Below are 19,718 nucleotides of genomic sequence, written 5' to 3'. Positions count from 1 at the left end.
AAGTGGAAAAAAACTAGATGGATTGATGGATAGAAGACCAAGGGTATAATAGTTATAAATAGGTGATGCAGATGCACCTCACCCCCAATAAAAGTAATAATAATAATAAACAATGAAACAAAGAGGAGAGGATAAGAAAGACATAATGTAGGTAACACCAGAAAAGTCTTCCCAATTGCAATGTTGTATTTATAGTCGTGTAGACTTTTTGACACTTTTGATTATACCCATAACAGAAGACAACAGAGATTTTAATTTTAATTATAAACACAAACTTGCATCATGTTTTTCTGAGCTGGAGCGATGAAATATGAATGAAGACGCATCAACAGCCAGAAATCATTTTGAAAATGAAAGAGTTGTTGTGCAATTAAAATGTCATTATGTAGTTAGTGTGCTCAACTCTGGCTGTGTTTGCACTGTTTCAGTGTGACGCACGGAAAGTCTCGACTGGTGGAATCATTCAGCTGATCAATAAAAGTATCTTTCAGTCTTTATTTTTTCCCACTTTAATCTAAAGCCCTGTGCGTCTGTCAGGATCTTATTTGAATGACTTCATGACCTGGTTGGTCAGGAGTGGAGCTACTGACAAATTTAGATGTGATCCTCTGAAGTTAATCTCTGGAGTGAGTCCATCCCACTTAAAAGTCATCGAACTTTATATACTAAACTGCAGAGTTTAGACTAAATTTTAATGTTCTCTTAATAATCTTCATGGTAACAAGTCCTTCAACTCCAGAATGGAGCTGTAAAGGAATTAAATACTTAGAACATATATTAGAAGGAACAGACTTTATTCCATTTGACAGACTAGTTATGCAATATGGGATCAACAAGAAAAGATTTTTAGAATATATATAAATTAAATCCATAGTAAAAAAGAAATTTTCGTGGTTTGGTCCCTCCTTCGCCATTGTGGTTGATGTGGAGGTTGGGACGGGTTTAGGGCGTCTGGAGAATCCCTAGGGACGTTATCCCTGGAGGGCTTAACCCAGGGGTTGTGGTCATAACCTGGTTAGTGGCTCTGGTTGCTCTTAGAGGGTGTTCTCCTTGTGGCTGCGTGCAGCAGGGCTGGGGGAGGGTCTGTGCTGGATGTAGGTTACTGGCCGGGGCAGCCGTGGGGTCTTGGGATTTGGGGGTGCTTCGCCTCCGTGCTAGGGCTCTGGCTGGGCTTTGGGGGCTTAGGTCCTTGTTGGTGTGTCGCCAAGGTTGTGGGCGGGTGGGTGCACGGGGGCTCAGCCCTGGCACAGGGGGCCTCTGGTGCATCGGCCTAACTAGGGGGCTCTTCAACTGACAGGGAGTTTATTCCATCCTTGCAGGAGTCCACTCTGCAGGTGGGGGAGAGTCATAGGAGAGGTGGAGAATAAACTTAAGCTGGGTGTCTACTGTCTTGTGTAGTCTGGGAGATGATTGAATGTTAGGGTAGGTACAGTTTCCTCTGCGGTGGGGTCGGGTGGGCTGCCCCGGGTCCTCTGGGGCTTGGCAGTGCTGCTGCCGTAGGCCCCGGCCTGGATGGGCCTGGGCTCCCTTGCCTTGGTGGGTGCCGAAGGACGGGGGTGCCTACTGGGGTCAGCAGGGAAGCTGGCCCCAGGGAGGGGCATCTTGCTCCTCCCTTCTTTTCCTCCCCATCCCCGGCTGCCTCCCTCTTCCCGCTCCAACACACCCACCCACACAAGTAGGGCCTTGGGGTGCAGGTGTGTCACCAGGGTGCAGGGGAGGCATCCCCCCCCTCTGTCCCCTTCTGGCCACCTGTGCCTCAATTTTATTCCACAACTTAGACATCCACATTACTTACACTTTCATAACCAACCCGTTCTCACTCCCGACGCGTAAAATAATGACGATTTGTCACGTCCCTTAACTTCTCATGCTGACGCCTAAGGTACCCTTCCACGTTTTTATGTTACGCTGTGGGTTGTCAATTCATTCCAATATGAACCCGCTCGCGGCGATCAGAGACGCTTCGAGCAGAGGCTCCAGCCATCCATTTACTCCAATAATAACCCCGTCACGGCGAAACATGACGCCGTGAAGCACAATCTAACTGGAGAACCGGGGACCCTCTCCGCGAACGGGTTTTTCTCCCTAATTTAATGCTTTCTTTTAATGACATCGTTAACATTTCTCAACAAAAACACGTGAAAGTATCACTGATAATTCAACAATAAAATGGCTTCATGTTGTGGCCATCACACAGTGTTTTCCAAACTGATTCACGATCTGAAAGTGCGCAGATTTAACGTACATAATCCTTTGTTAGGTTTATTATTTTCATTTCACACGTAAAACACATTTATAGATTCATTCACCACTCCTGTTAGTTTTGGATGCGCTCGGCTCCAGCCAATCAGACCAATTTACACAGACGCACTAATCCCGTAACTGCACACTACCCATAATCCTCAACCGCCGTCGCTATGGAAATGAAGATAACAACAGCTTGGTGCTACCCGTTATTCCTTTATTTACTCTAAAATAATAACCAGCGATAATACGAAATTAAACTGGCCCAGTGTTTAATTATGTAATTAAAAATTGCAAATTTTAGTATTTTATTTTTTACAAATTGCAATATTTATCTACAGCGCGCCTTTAGCGACACGTCAACAGATCTTAAGCAAGGCGATTGGATGGTTTTTACTGCAATGCATCTTGGGAGTCGTAGTAAATGTATCTTTCAACTCACGGTCCTGCAGCGAAGTTTTCGACTGGACACGAGGCAGATCCTAGCTAAGTAAGTTGTGATAAACTGTGGGTAATTTGCATGTTCACTGAAATATTAATTTCAGTGATATTAAACTGATATTAAACTTGAAATGTTTTCACAGAGCAGTCTGTGTACCAAGAGAACTACTTCTGCAAAAGTTTATTTAATTTTTTTTGTGATGTATTCCCATGTGTAAGACACTTGCTTGGCCACCCAGCTAATGTTAGTACTGCTCTATTTTAGCAATGTATCTTTTCTGTAATCAATTCAGGTTTTTTTTTAACCCTATTCACGTAATTAACTCAATATTAATGACTTTAATCTCGTAATTGATTTTTTTTTTCTAAATATGGTGTAATACTGCCTCGTAATATAAGTTATTTCTTTGGTCATAAATTATTTTTGTAATCGTTTCACCAAAACAGACCTGAAATAATCCCTACATGTTCCATTTTCATTTGCAGAAATGACAAAGCCAAAAACCAAACCATGCCCTTCCTGTCAGGCCCCAAACACCTGCAACAGGAAGACATGCAGTGGATGCCTGGGCAGCCTGAACGTAAAGGAGGGATTGGAAAAAAAACAAGAACAGTTTAAAAACAGTAACTGGGCTGCCTCTGTTAAAAAAAAACAGAAATGCGAGCAGGGTGGTTAATTCAGCCCAGTTGTCAGTAAGTTTAAAAGTTCTGATCTAATAAGTGGTTGGTCTGGTAGACAATTCTTTATTAATCACAGTTGTCAATGTTTTCTTGTATATCATGAAGTAAGAAACTAACAAGACATGTATATACACATAAAATATTAATTTATAAAAGAGCATAAATAAAAAAAGTTATTCACATCAGAATAACATCATCACACTAAAGACATCCAACTAGAAAAAACTTGTTAAAAACTATTTTTATTCAAGCTACTTCTGATTTTTAATTTAATCGGCTATTAACTGAGAGACAAAACATTTCAAGATGGATTTTATCATACATTTACAGGTTTGGTCACCATAAATACTTTTTAACTATCTACAACAATAAAACAACAAAGATGTGAAACTTAAAGTTTTGTTATCCATCAATTTGCTTACATGAAAGACTGGCTGCATGTTTTTCTTTGTTGTTCTTGCAGGTTTCAAAGCTACATGCCCTGGGCTACCAACCAATTCTGTTTCTTGGACAGTTTGACCGTAAGGGCCGTATAGTAGGGGACATGATCATTCAGATCGAACCAGCGGAAGGTGCTGCACGTGACATCCTCATGAAGATGAGGAAGCTTTATGAACACCTTCTGAGAAGTAAGATATGCTTTGTCCATTATCTGTAACCAGGTGTCCTTATCAGGTAGCCTATCCTAGCTGTCTTTGGGTGATACTCATGGTACACCCTAGATAAGAAGGCAGATCATCACGGGGTACATAGAGACAAACAAGATGGTGAGGATGAGGATAGTTAACAGTCACCAGCTATTCTATTCTACTCTACTCTATTCTGTTCTATTCTATTATTCAGCCAAGGTTCAGACCAGTAACCTTCTTGCTGTGAGGTGACAGCTGCCCTACATGTCCTGTTGCTAACATGAAAATAGTGTTATATCTGCCTTATTACCGCCCCATGTGTCGGTCACATCACCAAAGCTAGCCATACTGAACCTCTGGTGTTACCCACCTGAACAGCTTTGTATGTGTGTGTGTATAGTATGGTCTTTCACACTCATGTATATACAAATGTAATTTTAAAAATCTTCACGAAAACCAGACCTGATAATTCTCTTCGAGACTTTCTAGTATAACAAATGTTATATAATGTTACCAATATGAACACCAAGATTCTTAAATAACTTATATACTTCTTAAGAGGTTACCTGATTACCTCCCTGAGGTCGTTAGCATCACCATTGTACAAAACTCCTAAGTCACAGTACTAGCTTGAAGTGTCAAATGTTATTCATTACAAAGTCAGGAAAGTAGTGTCATCAGAGGAAAAAAGTCATTATCTATCTGGATTTATAGTCACACTCATTAATTTTTTAATGTACAATGTAGAAAAGCACTACAGATGTCACACTACCCCCGAGGGCACTTGTACTGAATTTTTTGGGTCAGTGAGTGTGCGAGATGACTTATTTGATGCCAATATTTACCAGTTGTATCTTTAGTAAAAACTTAACTGAAAACATGCAAATCACTGCTTATTATGTGTTTATGTGTACTGTACATTTTTTCAACCCATTTTAATGAATGTTTAATATTTAAAATTTTTCAGAATTACAAGCTTCACCTCCTGCTAAAAGTTCTACACCAGCAGCTGGACCATCCTCTGCTGACAGTGTGGATGCTGGACCAGTCCCAGACCCAGAGGCTCTAAACCAGGAATTTATTCTTCATTTAGAGCCTGTACCAACATCTTCCCTCTGTCAGCCTCCTGCATCCTCCTCTTCATCTCTGCTTCCTCCTGCATCCTCCTCCCCATCTCTGCTTCCTCCTGCATCCTCCTCTCCATCTCTGCTTCCTCCTGCATATTCCTCTCTGTCTCTGCTTCCTCCTGCATCCTCCTCTCCATCTCTGCTTCCTCCTGCATCCTCCTCTTCATCTCTGCTTTCTCCTGCATCCTCCTCTCCATCTCCACATCCTGCATCTCCCTCAATTTCTACGGTGTACACCTCGGATGTCCCAAACAAAAAAAGGACAAGGAAAGGTTAGACGTTATGGTATTGTAAATGTACGAAACACATGACAGGTTCGTTAAGTTTGTTAAGATTTCTTTTTCTTAATTTTTGCATTTTTTCCAGTTTTACAGAACTCATGTAAATATTTCATTTGTTATTTTTCAGAATGCCGAAAACACCGTACACAGAAGATTTTCAAATATGAAGAGATAGTAGACAGGAGAGTTGAAAATGTAAGTAATTTAGCCTGCTGTTGTGCAGATTTGTTTGCGTCTTTGGACTTCCCGGATTTGAACTGTGCCTGACTGAATATCCATAAGCTTTTGTATTTGATGAATCTACACTAATTCAGCCACTGAGTCAGGATTTCACTCCAAATAGGACATTAAATAAGAACAGACCACCTGATACGACCTGGTCGTGCTGCCTTCCTGATGTTTACGTTCTTTAAAGTCCTCCTGACATCATGCTCAGAAGGAGTGATTGATGTGGAGGTGCTCCTTCCCATTCAGTAACATCTGCTTCAGTTAGTTTTGCTTGTGAGCCACAATGTAAGCAGTGTTGCTTTGCTGACATGCACTCGATGCTGGCAGTACAAGCATTGTAGTGGTTCTTATGTTTTTGTAAACTAATTGTATAATATATTGAGCCATTCAATAGTACACAAATGTTTATAAGCTCCTTTTTGTATGCAACTTGCATGTCTTTCTTAATTAATTGTTTGTTTATATCATGTTTTTCAGGAAAAAGAAGAAGTTAAAGTCAAGTGGAAGCCTTGCTCAACATGGTATGTAGTAACAACTTTGTTGGACGGGAACAGACATTCATATTGTTGATAAATAGTTATCAACTCAATTTGAATTCATGTATTTGGACTAAAGTAAATTGGGAGCTTTTAGCTATCGAGCTCCTCTTCTGTGAGGAGCTTGATAGCTGTCCACCTCCAAAGTCCATTATGAGTTTTGGAGGTGGACATGGTCAACACTTTTAAGAGTAGGCATAAGACTTTACTTCTTTATAGAGCTTATAGTTAGGGCTGGTTCAGCTCAGCCCTTAGTTATGCTGTAATAGGACCAGACTGCTGGGGGTTAGTGCCCCCCCCCCCTCTCTCTGTCTCTTTCAGGTTATGCAGGCTCAGTATTGGTTGAAGATGCAGTCACGTCTCCTTTTACTGAAAACTCTCCCCCTCTCCCTCACCACCATCTGTAAACATACATGTCTCAGTAATGCAGTTCATGCATGTTACTAACTAAACTTCTTCCCTGGAGTTTCTGTGCTCTCTCATCCAGCAGGTTCTGAAGGATCGTGGCTGCTGCTGTGGTCCTGCTTGACATCTACTACATATATTAATACTCTCTGACTTGATTTGATTAATTTATATTACAATGAAGGTGTATAAAGCATGACATGAATATAGAAGATATTTCATCCTAAAAAATTGTCATATGTCACAACCTAAATTGTCCTATTTTGTGTGTGGTTGTCGTTGTTGTTTGTTATGTTTTTCTCCTGACAGTGGCAAAGTGTGGGATGACACATGGGAACCTGCGCAGTTTTACACACAGTAAACCAGGCACCACAGGTCGCAGAGATCGCACAGTTCACAGCTTGTAGTTCAGCATAAAAGTTCAAAATAAAATATTTACTATACATTTCAACCAGTGTCTCTGTTTCACTCTCTAATTGTGGCTTAAGTACCTAACACATTCATGAATCTGATCGATCAATAATATCTTCCCTGCACTCGACATCTCATAGTTTTACATATCAGCCAACATTATTGTCTACATCCTCATAAATATAGAAGTGACTTGCTTATTATAACATATTACAAGGTAAAGTAATACTGCACTGCACGTATAGTAAGTAACACCTACTGTGTATGGGAGCCTAAAGCAAAGTTAACTGCACCAGTACCAGCTTCAGAACATATTGTATATTATATGTTTCTACCTTTTTGTAATATGTCATGTTTAGATGCAGTGACAATTGCACATTTGGAGTTGTGGTCATATGTGGTCTTTATATACAGGGTATTAAAAAAAATTGACATTTTTTGCTATTTTTCTTGTTTGTTTGCACAATATTATTGTGTACATATTACATATGTAACATTATTGTTAATATTATTATTAGATATCAAAGATACAATTTGATTGAGGGTTTTCCTGTCATAATTTCAATAAAAATGCAATTACACACGTAAACAATAGGATCAAAATAAACTTTTAAAAAGTCTGTTGATCAAATGCTGATTTTCAAAACATTCTAGAGGAAAACAGAGATAAAATAATCTGAACAGTAACAGTGATCTTGGATGATGATGGAGGCTTCAATGGATTATTCTGTTTCAATCAATAGGTTCGTATCTATGACAATAATTTGATAAGTTTAACAGGTTGGTTTAGGCCTGGCAATACAGCAAATATTCACAAACTTTTGTTTTTGAAGAATGTTTATCTTTTTTGGGATGAAGCTATCTGGCAAAATGAGACAACCCTTTTAACCTCATCTGTATGTCTATCATGTGGCTATGATACTGGATTTTGGTTTGATGCATATGCAGGTTACAGCTGGGGAATGGCAGTATGTTGTGGATTGATTTGGCATGTTCAACCACTTTTACACCAAACTCTCTCACTTATAACATGATAAAGGCCTCTTACTCAGTGTCATGGATTTTCTATACTTTTGGGGACACAGGGCCAAAGTCTGAGGCAATAAGTCAGATCAAAGAAGGCAATGATTCTAAAATGGGAGTTTACTTATGTCATTATATATATCCAGGAATATGTGACTGAGGATAGTTGTCATGAAATCAATATTAAATCAAAGTATTCCTTAATTACCACAGCTGACACGAGTTCTCCAAAGCTGCCCGCCTGCTCAGGATCTGTCTCCAAAAAGGACCAGGGAGCGCTAACATGTTATGTTCTAAACTGATGAAGAAAATGCACATTAAACATAGTATAAACTTACTGAGTGAAGTAATGTCAAGAGGATTCCTTTAGCTCCTATTGGGTTGGTTCCTTGATCAATGCAATACAGAATCATTAATCTGGTTTTATGTAATGTCCTCAAAACATGTCAAAATGAGGCTCACTAGTCTGTGTGGCCTCCACATGCCTGTATGACCTCCCTACAACACCTGGGCATACTCCTGATGAAGTGGCAGATGCTCTCCTGATGGATCTCCTCCCAGACTCCAGGACTAAAGCATCTGCCCACTCCTGGACATTTTGTGGTGCAGTTGGTGGATGGAGCGAAACATGATGTCCCAGATGTCCTCAATTGGATTCAGTTCTGGGGAATGGGCGGGCCAGTCCACAGCATCAATGCCTTCGTCTTGCAGGAACTGCTGACACACTCCAGCCACATGAGGTCTAGGATTGTCTTGCATTAGGAGGAACCCGGGGCCAACCGCACCAGCATATGGTCTCACAAGGGGTCTGAGGATCTCATCTCAGTACCTAATGGCAGTCAGGCTACCTCTGCCGAACACATGGAGGGCTGTGCAGCTCCCCAAAGAAATGCCACCCCACACCAAAACTGACCCACTGCCAAACTCATGCTGGAGGATGTTGCAGGAAGCAGAAGGTTCTCCACGGCGTCTCCAGACTGTCACAAGTGCTCAGTGTGAACCTGCTTTCATCTGTGAGGAGCACAGGGCGCCAGTGGCAAAGTTGCCAATCTTTGTGTTGTCTGGCAAAATGCCAAACATCCGTCACGGTGTTGGGCTGTAAGCACAACCCCACCTGTGGACGTCGGGCCCTCATACCACCCTCATGGAGTCCATTTCTGACCGTTTGAGCAGACGTGCACATTTGTGGCCTGTTGGAGGTCATTTTGCACAGCTCTGGCCTTTCTTTCCTACCCCACAGTACCTTCCCTTACCATTTGTTTCCTACTCTTTTACTTCTTCTTTGATGACGGTTGTCTTTCTAGATAAGCAATTTCATTTGCTCTGGGGCGAGTCAATGGCTCGGGTGCATTCTGGGACTGTCAGTTCACCAGTGTGCTGGCATGCTTCTTAACAAACACACCACTACAGCAAACATCTCAATTGTACTTGTTGATTTCTTCGACAAAACACTGAACAAAAAATTTACTTGTGAGTGTGCTGCCTGGTGCTTTTAAATTTTGTGATAATTTGAGCAGCCCAGAAAGCATCCCATGAATTAAATTATGTTATTGTATCTGAACATGTACACTAGTCATTAAATTAGATGGGAAATAATGATTCAGGGTAAACAACTGCACCAAGGAAATTCCATTTTTCTTCTCAAAATGTAAAATGTCTGTTGAAAAATCACATTGAACAGAGATGTGATTAACTTTTTATTTTACCAAACATAACATCAATGATGACACAGTCTTCATCAGAAGTGCTCAAATCACTCTCAGTGGCATCGTCTGGAATGTCCTCCTCCTCCTCCGAGTCCATTTCCAGGAGTGGTTGGTGGCTGAGGATTCTCTTGTACACGTCCTTTACTTTGAGCATTTCAGCTTTCAGTTCACTTTGTTTTTTTAAAACCAGGCTACAGAGTCCCTTCTGTGCATCCTCCGACATGCCAACAAAGGAGGCTGTAAAAAGAACAAAACAAATAAATATGAGAAAAGTAAAAAAAACAAACAAAAAAAAACCTCACCTCATAAACACAAGGAATTAGGATGCTGTAATTAAACATTTCTTTAAAAGGGAGAAGGCAGTGTTAGCTAGCAATCTAGATATAGGTAAAAGATCCAGTAAGACTTTAGCATCTGCTCTTATTTTCAATCGATTCATCAAAAAATTAATAAATAAATAAAGTGCTTACAGTCTGAGGAGATTGTCCCCAACACCACAGATCGCATTCGCAACACTGTCCAGTGATGCTGCATCTCCCTGCAAAGGATCATCTCCTCCTCTCTCAGGCGCCTCACAGCCATCACCTTCTCAAAGACCTTTCTCTTTGTCCGGAGGTCAGCAGCAGCTACAGTTTAACAACATCAGATGGGAAAACATAGCAGCATATTATGATTCAAGAACAAAACATTCAACTACTGCTCAGATACTAGGAGCTTGTTTAAAAAGGATATTTATAAATCAAGAGCTTACGTTCACTTGTGCTCTGCCAGGGCCAAATATCGGTCTGCATGAGGGCATCACTGGATACGATTTGCTTTGTTGGTTCAGCGAGCTTGTTGTAGTCGTCAACAGCAGCCGCCAAGCGTTTCTTCTCAACTAAGATGACCTTGCGAATTCTGTGTCGCCTCTTGTTGCTATCTGTAAATAAGCATAAAAAATTCACACCTTCACATAATGTATATAGTTTCATTTTAATCTACACTCATCAATTTGTTTGCTGGAACAAATCACATCCAGCTCAAACAAACCTGGATCTGATTTGATTCTGTTTACAAAGTAGCTGCACAAGCTGTACAAACTGAGCATCAAACGGTCCGTTTCAAAGAAACTGGGACGTACCATTTTGTCTGTAAAGACTTTGTGTTCGCACTCTGATGATGACGACAAGCTCCTCTACTCGTGCCTGCAACGCTCCAAGGCTGCCATCAGTTTGATCACTTTCTAAGTGAGAGGAATATTAATCAGAATACAGGATGAGTAACAGTCACCAAACTACAGTGGACTCTGTAATCACTGACTTGATGACATTCATTATAAGACATCTGGAGCCTTCATGTGCTGCTATCTCATGATAATCATGAGATAACAAGTATGTTGGTGTTCAGGTTTATAAAACCAACTAGTACGACATCATTTCAACCCAGGTTCTATCCAATTTGATGAAACGCAACAACTCTGCCATAAATTTGCTTTTACAAGGCTTATTTTTCATTGTTTGTTGACACTGTCAGAAAGATCTTAACTCTAAGTTCTTTAATGAGGCCATGGTGGGTCCTGTTGTTATACATGAGTGCATTATATTGAGACTCACCTTCAGCCCATTGCTGCAGCGTGTCGTCATCCACACCCAGCTCATTTCTGCTCGCATTCAGGCTCTCCACTTGTTCTCTAAGGATCCTTATGATCTAAGAATGCATTCATAAATGTCATTCATATTGACATTAAAAGAGTACTGGTGTTTTCCCCCCATTACCACACACATTAAAATGGGTGTTGAAAAAATGACCTTTAGATATCGCTGGCTCAAAGTGCGGCCCAGTTGTTCCACTTTCCTTTTGTTCCAGCCCAAAGCCAGGAGGCTCAGCATGTCTGTTCGCCCTGCATTTCAGTTAGTATACAAATTAGAATTAATGAGCAGGAGACTGAGTGGAATCTCAGACACGGACACACACCTGCTTTAGACATGTACTTCGTTGTGATGGCCGCCCTAGACAGGAAACTGTTTACTTGTTCCACCTCTTCTCCAACTGTTGAACCGGCCCCATCCTGAAACGCACCTCCCCATTTGATCTATAGAAAGGAGGTCACAATACATGACTGCTGAATTCATTCAACCTTATAACAAAATGTCTCAAACTAATCCAAAACTACAAGCTGCAGTATACCTCGCATTTCCAAGTGTGAGCCTTTGCATGCATGACGGAGAGAAAAGGACGCATTGACAAAAGGTTCCTCAGCTCAGGGCACTGCTGAGCCACCTTGGTTAAATAGGGGAAATATTTACAGGCCACATCGGAGCAAAGGAACGTAATATGTCCTGGGACGTTAGCTGCCAACTTCCTCTGGAGAAAAAGGGTGTAAGCAAAGATCTCTCCTCGAAACATGTTCAATGCAGCTAAGAGGACTCCGTGGCGACAAACAGCTATTTCCATGCCCTCCTCATCCAACTTCCCAGTGGACTTTTTGGACGACTCCTTTGCTGCAGTCCAAGATGAAGATCCGCACAACCCTTTCCCCGGGACCTATACACTCAAAGATTTTAACATAAAAGACATGACATGATTAAGCCCTATCAGGGACAAACTTTTTAAAACAAATGCATAACAATTAGCTGAATTAGCCTCGAGTCACACAAGACCTCATATCTCCCCAGGACAGCACTGATAACACAAAATAAAAATCATGTTGTTTTTTTTAAATACACATGGTGACAAAATTAAGTACACATTAAGATAAAGTAAAGTAAATAGTATTACGACAACACCAAGAGAAAAAAAAAAAATATCGACCCATCCATATATGTCCCCACACACACACACACACACACACACACACACACACACACACACACACACACACATGTGTATATGGTTACGGCATTAACGTCATTTTAACAAGATTAACGCTAACAGCACTAATATATATGTGTATCTTACATGATTTGTGTGTCTCTGGATGTATTTCACAAACTCAGCAACTTCCTCATCTTTTTCAATGAAGACACCTTCAAAGTTCCCCTGCTCTGAAGTGCTGAACGAACACAGTGACAGTTGTTTGAAAAGAAACATTAAAATACATTTTTCTACAAATCCATATTTGACTTATGTACACAATGCATAACGTACCTTGCATTTGATTGAAAGCGATAAAGCTTGCGGTTTCCATCAACTGAGACGGCAAGCATGTCTGGAGTGCAGGCAGGGCAGCTAAAGCATGGCTCCTTGCACATCCTGTCCACCTCAAACTTTACAGCACTCCACTCCAAGAAACTTTTACTGAAGGCATCAGCTGATATTCGGCCATTCTTTTACATAGAGGACATACAACAGAATATTCAAGGACAGTCATCATAAACATTGATTTGCACAATTTCCTTAAACTTAGCAAATTTAGAAACTCACCCTTCCAAAATGGGCTGTTCGTTCATCCAGCATTTTGACAAATGCCTTAAGTGACATCCCTGCTGCAGCCTTCTTAATGTCATAGAAAGACTGAAAGACATCCATTGAAAACAGGGTGCAGAAATTTAAGGTGCCAGGCCAAGATCCACTACCCAGGATGTCTTTAACTGAGGGGGACCACATTAGGCCACAGCTGGTGCAGCTCACCACTGGCAGTGCAAGGTTATAACGGCCTTTAGAAAGGATAAGGATAAATTCAGTCATGGCTCAAAGCATTCATTTTTTTCATGTTGTTTTCAAATCGGTCTGGTAAATCCAAATGACCTTTGACAGGTGCCCACATATACTGCGGGCCGAGGGTAATTAAAACCAAGATAGCAATGCACAATTTGCAATAAAACCTCCAAACACATCTATTGTGTATGTAGCGTGTGACAAAAGGGCAACTTACCATTTATGGTTACAAGAGCCACAATTGCGCCGGGTGAAACCTCAACGTTACCTGCTGGGCAGTCACACACATGGTCTGGCCTTTGCACAGGCAACAGCCGAACTAACATTAAAACACACAATATATATAAAAAGAATTAGAAATTAACTGATACACAATAAATATACAATAACAGCACCCACTCATACTCATACATAGCAAGAAATGCATAAGACTTAAAAACCGTACCTATTGGCTTGTGAAACTCTGATGAAGGCTGCAAAAACCCTCCTGTTACTGCCTCTCTGCTGTGCAGGACAAAGCGTGTGTGAACTGCAATATCACAGTCAGCACAAAGGAATGGAAGAGGCAGGCAGTCCAGACACCTCACAACTACTTGTTTGCCACACTGACACACACGGTGTGACTGTGGATCCAGAGTAGCTAACATATTGTCTATAAGACAAGGCCTGGCCTCTTTCCACTTTTGCGAGGACACCATATTTCTGATCGCCCAGTGAGTAGCAGCTGACTCAGACGACGTCTCACAAGTCATGGCTGCGTCCTCTTCTCCATCCTCCAACAACTGAAGGAGCTCCTGACGAAGCACCTCAGTTCCATACACTAACAGAAAAAGAAATAAAGAAAGGAAGAAACTCTTCCACAAAGTGAAAAACACTCTGGGCAGTATGTTTCTTAGGACTGCACAAAAGCCCTGCATAACTCAACTATAACAACAAATATAAAAGTAAACAGAAATCACAACATATACAAGAAGGTAAAGTACCTTTTGTTGGGTTGACACTGGCAACATAACTAGGTTCTTCACGTGGACATTGATGCTGCTCTCTGGACACTGGGGGGGGGGATGAAGAATATTTACTTACTGAAATTCTTTGGTGAAAACAAGTTGTGAGATAAAATCAATGGTTGTGTGAACACTGACCACGTGGCATGCAACTAGTACTTCGACTGGTTGATGGTCTTTGAGGAATAAAAGCTCCCTGTCTGTCACGTTTTTTCCAGCGCACTGGTCTTGGCTGAGGTTCACTCTGTGCATCATTCTACGCAATTAACAAGGAAAAAAGGGAACACCTAAAATACAGTCTATGATTAAAGCAAAGATTATCAAACATCTTAAGTTAACCAACTTAATTTGACATAAACTTTAAAAAAAATTCAAATAACATAATGTTTACTCCGTACAAAATATTAGACAAGCGTGTTCCCTCTTTAACAACTGTTTCCACTAAAAATGTTACCTGCATATCTTGAAGGAGTTCGTCAGCAGCCTGAAGCTCTTCCTCCAGCTCGGGATCCTCTGAATCACTCATTTTCAAGCTAAAGAGGAAAGAGATTTTTGCAGAACTCAGTGACATAAACACATAACTAACGCAATTCAAATGATTTTCAGTCTTGGCGCTCCGGTTAATGTTAGCAATTAACGTTAGCATCATCAGTTTGTAAAGAGCTAGCAGAACTCTTAGCGCAAAAACTGCTTTACGCACCATGTGAGGGTATTTTGCAGCACACAAGTCCTTTAACGTTTGTAATAGATTTAATCCATCATCGTTGGATTAAATGGCTAATGCTGCAGTAGACACGTGTAGTCGTTACCTAGCAAGCATGCTGACGGTAGCTGTGGCCATTTTTAAATACATTACGCCGTTTCCGAGATCAGTCACCTCTGTTTGTTTGAAGCTTTTATGAAAAAACAAACTTTGAAACACACATCAAGGTATTACTTTAAATATATGTATTTTTTACATACCTGCATTAGAATCAATCAGTTCCGCCTCATTTTCTTATTCTTATAAATGGGTCTCTCCATTCTCCCATCAGCCTTTGCTTACACAGGTTGCGTCTGATTGGCTGGAGCCGAGCGCGTCCAAAACTAACAGGAGTGGTGAATGAATCTATAAATGTGTTTTACGTGTGAAATGAAAATAATAAACCTAACAAAGGATTATGTACGTTAAATCTGCGCACTTTCAGATCGTGAATCAGTTTGGAAAACACTGTGTGATGGCCACAACATGAAGCCATTTTATTGTTGAATTATCAGTGATACTTTCACGTGTTTTTGTTGAGAAATGTTAACGATGTCATTAAAAGAAAGCATTAAATTAGGGAGAAAAACCCGTTCGCGGAGAGGGTCCCCGGTTCTCCAGTTAGATTGTGCTTCACGGCGTCATGTTTCGCCGTGACGGGGTTATTATTGGAGTAAATGGATGGCTGGAGCCTCTGCTCGAAGCGTCTCTGATCGCCGCGAGCGGGTTCATATTGGAATGAATTGACAACCCACAGCGTAACATAAAAACGTGGAAGGGTACCTTAGGCGTCAGCATGAGAAGTTAAGGGACGTGACAAATCGTCATTATTTTACGCGTCGGGAGTGAGAACGGGTTGTTCATAACACACTGTCAGTTTTGGCCGGCGGTCATAGGTTCTGTCCAATAATATGACGCGAGACTGGAGTAAAAGACATCCATGGATTGGCACTTTATTAAAGAAGGAGCATGATAACAGCACAAAACACTAACCACAACTAAACAAAATGGCTTCCTTTTATACTCTACCTTTTCAGGTGAGTATCCGGAATAGCCCAAGTATGGGGGTTAACTAATCAACATGAAACATAACCCTCCACCCAAACAAACATACCATAACATTAAAGCACATCACAAACATATACATATTTCCAACACATACTATAAACAAACCAATAACATAAGCTTCACTCATTTCTATCTAAATTAAAACCCTCTTTAACCACACTCCCTAACCTGGCACACTGGTCTGCTCCAAGAGCTCTTAAACAGGTGATTGAGCCGCTTTCATTCTTTTGCTCCACATCCTGCAAGAAGCAACCAGGACAGGTGAGTACCTTTACAAGTTCTCATTTCACATATGTTTAGGTTATTGATAAATGATTAACTGCAAGCAGCTCTAACTAGTGATGGGCAGATGAAGCCTCATGAAGCACTGAAGCTTTTCATCCAATTGGTTCACCCCAACGCGAAGCTTCTTGAAGCTTCATTTGCTCTAGCAGGACACCTACTGGACGTAAAAATATTAGTTGGCATGAATTTGAAGAGTGTGGCATTTTGCACACAGCCTGTAAATGTCAACAACAAAAGGAGTGTGTAAAACATCTATATTGTAGTGATGGCAGTATACTGTGTATATTTATGCTGGCAGTATGGAAAATGATTATTTGCGGCAAAGTTCGAACTGCTTCCTGAACCAGTCACGTGGTACAGCCGGGCAGCGAGGCTTCGGACGTCATCATTTTCAGCTCCTCCCATAAATGAAGCAAGCCTCGATACGCGCTTCACGGAAACGCCCCCTCCATTACTCGACACACGCTTCGAAGCCTCGATACAGAACGTCACATCACTAGCTCTAACTTTGGCTCTTCTCCGACACAGGTAGGACGGCCAGTCCCACTGTCTCTTTTCTGTTACAAGCTGTCAATTTAATCGTATGTCAAATAACCTAATAAAAGACTCCATAAGAACTAATGTGTTTTCTTTATTACCGCATTTTAAATTCCCAATCCAACAATTTATTATTAACAATACCAACCAGGTAATGGAACCCCTGGTCTCCATTACACACACACATACATATAGGGCCTTGAGGGTGGGCACGTTAACGGCGTCCAGTGGACGGTCTGTGTATTCAACCCCTCCTCTGGCACCGGTGCCCACCTCTCAATTTTAAATCCATGTAGACATTGAGGATTCTCGGGAGGGGCCGTCCTAACACCTGCTGCTCTCTGGCAGCAGCACCATGCTCTCCTGTGTTTTAAATGCACCTTAGAACAACACGCAGAAACACTACACATGAGCGGGAGGAGGGAGGTTTGGGGTCTTCACACACCTCTGTTCTCTGCTGGCCATCGGGGCGGGGGGGCTGGGAGGAGGTATTGGCCGTCTGATTGGGATCTGGGATGTGGGGCTTCCCTGCTGCTGCGGAGCCTGGGGCGGTCTGCTTGCCTCCACCCCGGGGGAAAGGGTAACATCTCCTGGGTCTAGGTGGCATTTCCCCCTCTGGGTGCGAGGGTACCTGGACCTGGGGTATAGAGTTTGTTTGGGGAGTGTGATTGTGTGTACAGTGTCCATGTATGTCAATTCCTACGTTGGGCGAGTGCTGAGTATTTGTATATGTGTGCATGAGGGTGGGAATGCATGTTTGTGTCTGTGTGTGCCTGTTTGTCTGTGTCTATATGTCAGGTCGGGTCTTAGACTCCACCTCTCTGGGAACTCCCAGGCCCTCCAAGGCCTATCTCCCCTCACCACACTCCCTGCCAGTGACTGATGCCCTCAGAGGTCGGTGCGTTGGTGGTTCTTGGTGTTTGGGGCTGGGCACTCAGGTATGTACCAGCTCACTCCAGTGACTACTTTGTGGGGCCTGGTGCCTGTTGCTCGGTCAGACCTCTTTCGGGGCAAAGGGGGCTCGGTTCACTCTGGCACAGCTGGCTGCCGGCAGAGCCAGCGGGCACGCCACCGCAGCCCCCTCTGGCTTCTGCTTCGTGGCTACTGGGTGACCCCTCGTCTGGGGATCCTCAGCTCTTCCCAGGATGGTGGCATGGATGCCCCTCCAGTGGTCCACCTTGGGCATTCGCACTCTGGGGCCTCTGGATGTCTGGAGGCTGGATCTCCTCCATGCCTGCTTCATGCCCTGGGGGACGGGGCTATGGCTCTCTCCATCCTCTAGCAGACCATTACATGGGGAAACCTTTTGAATACAAGCGCGCTGATCCACACAGGTGTTCACTGTCCATAAACATAAACTACACCTCTATTGGCTGCTATTTCCCAGCACATTGTGCGCTGCCGGTCCTGCTTGCTACAAAACAACATTCAATATTTAGCATTTACTGCTGTTTACGATTAGCGTGATGGTGTTGTGTTTAGTATGTTGCTCTGTTGTTTTGCTTGTTTTCTTTTCTTTTTCTCTCTACAGCTGATCCAGGAGATTTTATTTCCCTTCTTTCTCTTTTTAAGTTTCCTTTCTCACTGTCCCTCTTCCCTCCTGTTTTTCTTTTCCTTCATCTTTCTTTCTCCCTTTCCTGTCCCTCAGTCATGTCTGTCCCGTCTGTAACAACTGAAAATAAAATAAATAATAACAACAAAGGTCGATCAAATGGACCAATACGGCAAGGCCGTGATGATCCATTTGGCAAAGTAAATCTGTTGGGTCTCCTTGTTGGTCTTCAGACAACAATTCTGACGGCTAAAGAACCAAATGGGACAGGACAAAAACAAAAAACAAAACAAAAACAACCAAGTCCTTCAACCCTGTCACTACACGTGATCGGTTGTCTAAATGTTCTATTGATCACTAGTGAAGGAAATTGCCTTCCCGGGTTTCCTCCGTGGCGTGAGCGATAAGCAGAGTTCTGTCCTTTCCTTCTAAGATTCCTAATTATTTAAAGTAACACTCAGGTATGCCATTCAGCTGGGTTAGTTACGACGTCGGGAGCAGCTTGGGAGAACAAGGAAACACAGACTGCTTCAGGTTGTCTTCCCAAATCGACTCAAAGGTTTATTTAGTACATAACAGCTTATATAGAGGAAAAAAAGGTTCGTGTGTCAGCTTTCCCAGTTCAAACCGGTACAGACCAAATAAGGAAACGTCTTCCTGCCTTGTGAGCAAAGAAGTATCCTGTGTGTAGTTTATCAGCTCAGCTACAATTTATGATCATCCCAGCAAAATACACTCCTAGACATAGAATACAGAGTTCTTTCATCAGTGAATTCTGAAACAAACCACCTAGCCTTTAACGAGCCTTTTCCAGGAGATAAAGAAAAAGGGAGGATGGGAGTAAGGAAGTGGTCTCATCTCTGTGGTGTTTTCGACCTTCTGGTACCAGCTTGTGAGTCCTACACATTAATTCTTGGGTCACAGAGAAAGAGAAAAACAACTAGTAGATTGGCCTTATTGAGTAACAGAGTTTTCCTGCATAATGTCACTATAAAACAATATCCAGTAAATGCTACCATGGTACTAAAATACCTAACAACTAGCACGTTGGGTGTTTGTGTCACTATAGTGGTGCAGATGATAGGAAGCACATTAAAAAGGGGGAGAGAGGGTCTTGAGGAATAAGTTGAAGATATGCTTCCAGGTTACTTTGTTAAATTATGCTTTACTATCTTTCCCCAT

The 19,718-nt window shown here is 41.9% G+C and overlaps 2 protein-coding genes across 2 annotated transcripts; one reads left to right on the top strand and one right to left on the bottom strand.

Annotated features, from left to right (window-relative positions):
* Nucleotides 1–3,958: 3,958 nt before the first annotated feature.
* On the top strand, nucleotides 3,959–6,933 carry LOC146631278 (uncharacterized). Its single transcript, XM_085356487.1, has 5 exons — nucleotides 3,959–3,995; nucleotides 4,963–5,394; nucleotides 5,531–5,598; nucleotides 6,109–6,152; nucleotides 6,882–6,933. Exons 1-5 carry the CDS (start codon nucleotides 3,959–3,961, stop codon nucleotides 6,931–6,933), a joined length of 633 nt encoding a protein of 210 aa, XP_085212613.1.
* A 2,762-nt stretch (nucleotides 6,934–9,695) lies between these two features.
* On the bottom strand, nucleotides 9,696–14,522 carry LOC146631277 (uncharacterized). The gene is made up of 13 exons (XM_085356486.1): nucleotides 14,491–14,522; nucleotides 14,332–14,400; nucleotides 13,566–13,667; nucleotides 13,115–13,347; nucleotides 12,839–13,017; nucleotides 12,650–12,743; nucleotides 11,879–12,235; nucleotides 11,666–11,783; nucleotides 11,500–11,591; nucleotides 11,305–11,398; nucleotides 10,464–10,631; nucleotides 10,183–10,338; nucleotides 9,696–9,949 (listed from the first exon to the last, which is right to left on the bottom strand). Exons 1-13 carry the CDS (start codon nucleotides 14,498–14,500, stop codon nucleotides 9,696–9,698), a joined length of 1,926 nt encoding a protein of 641 aa, XP_085212612.1. The 5' UTR covers nucleotides 14,501–14,522.
* Between the last annotated feature and the right edge of the window lie 5,196 nt (nucleotides 14,523–19,718).

Source organism: Diplotaxodon limnothrissa, linkage group LG6, assembly GCF_057381915.1.
Source record: "Diplotaxodon limnothrissa isolate DT_005_m linkage group LG6, D_limnothrissa_male_GT1.1, whole genome shotgun sequence".
Classification (NCBI taxonomy): domain Eukaryota; kingdom Metazoa; phylum Chordata; class Actinopteri; order Cichliformes; family Cichlidae; genus Diplotaxodon; species Diplotaxodon limnothrissa.
The sequence above is the reverse complement of the archived record's forward strand: the minus strand, read 5'-3'. Positions and strand labels throughout refer to the sequence as shown.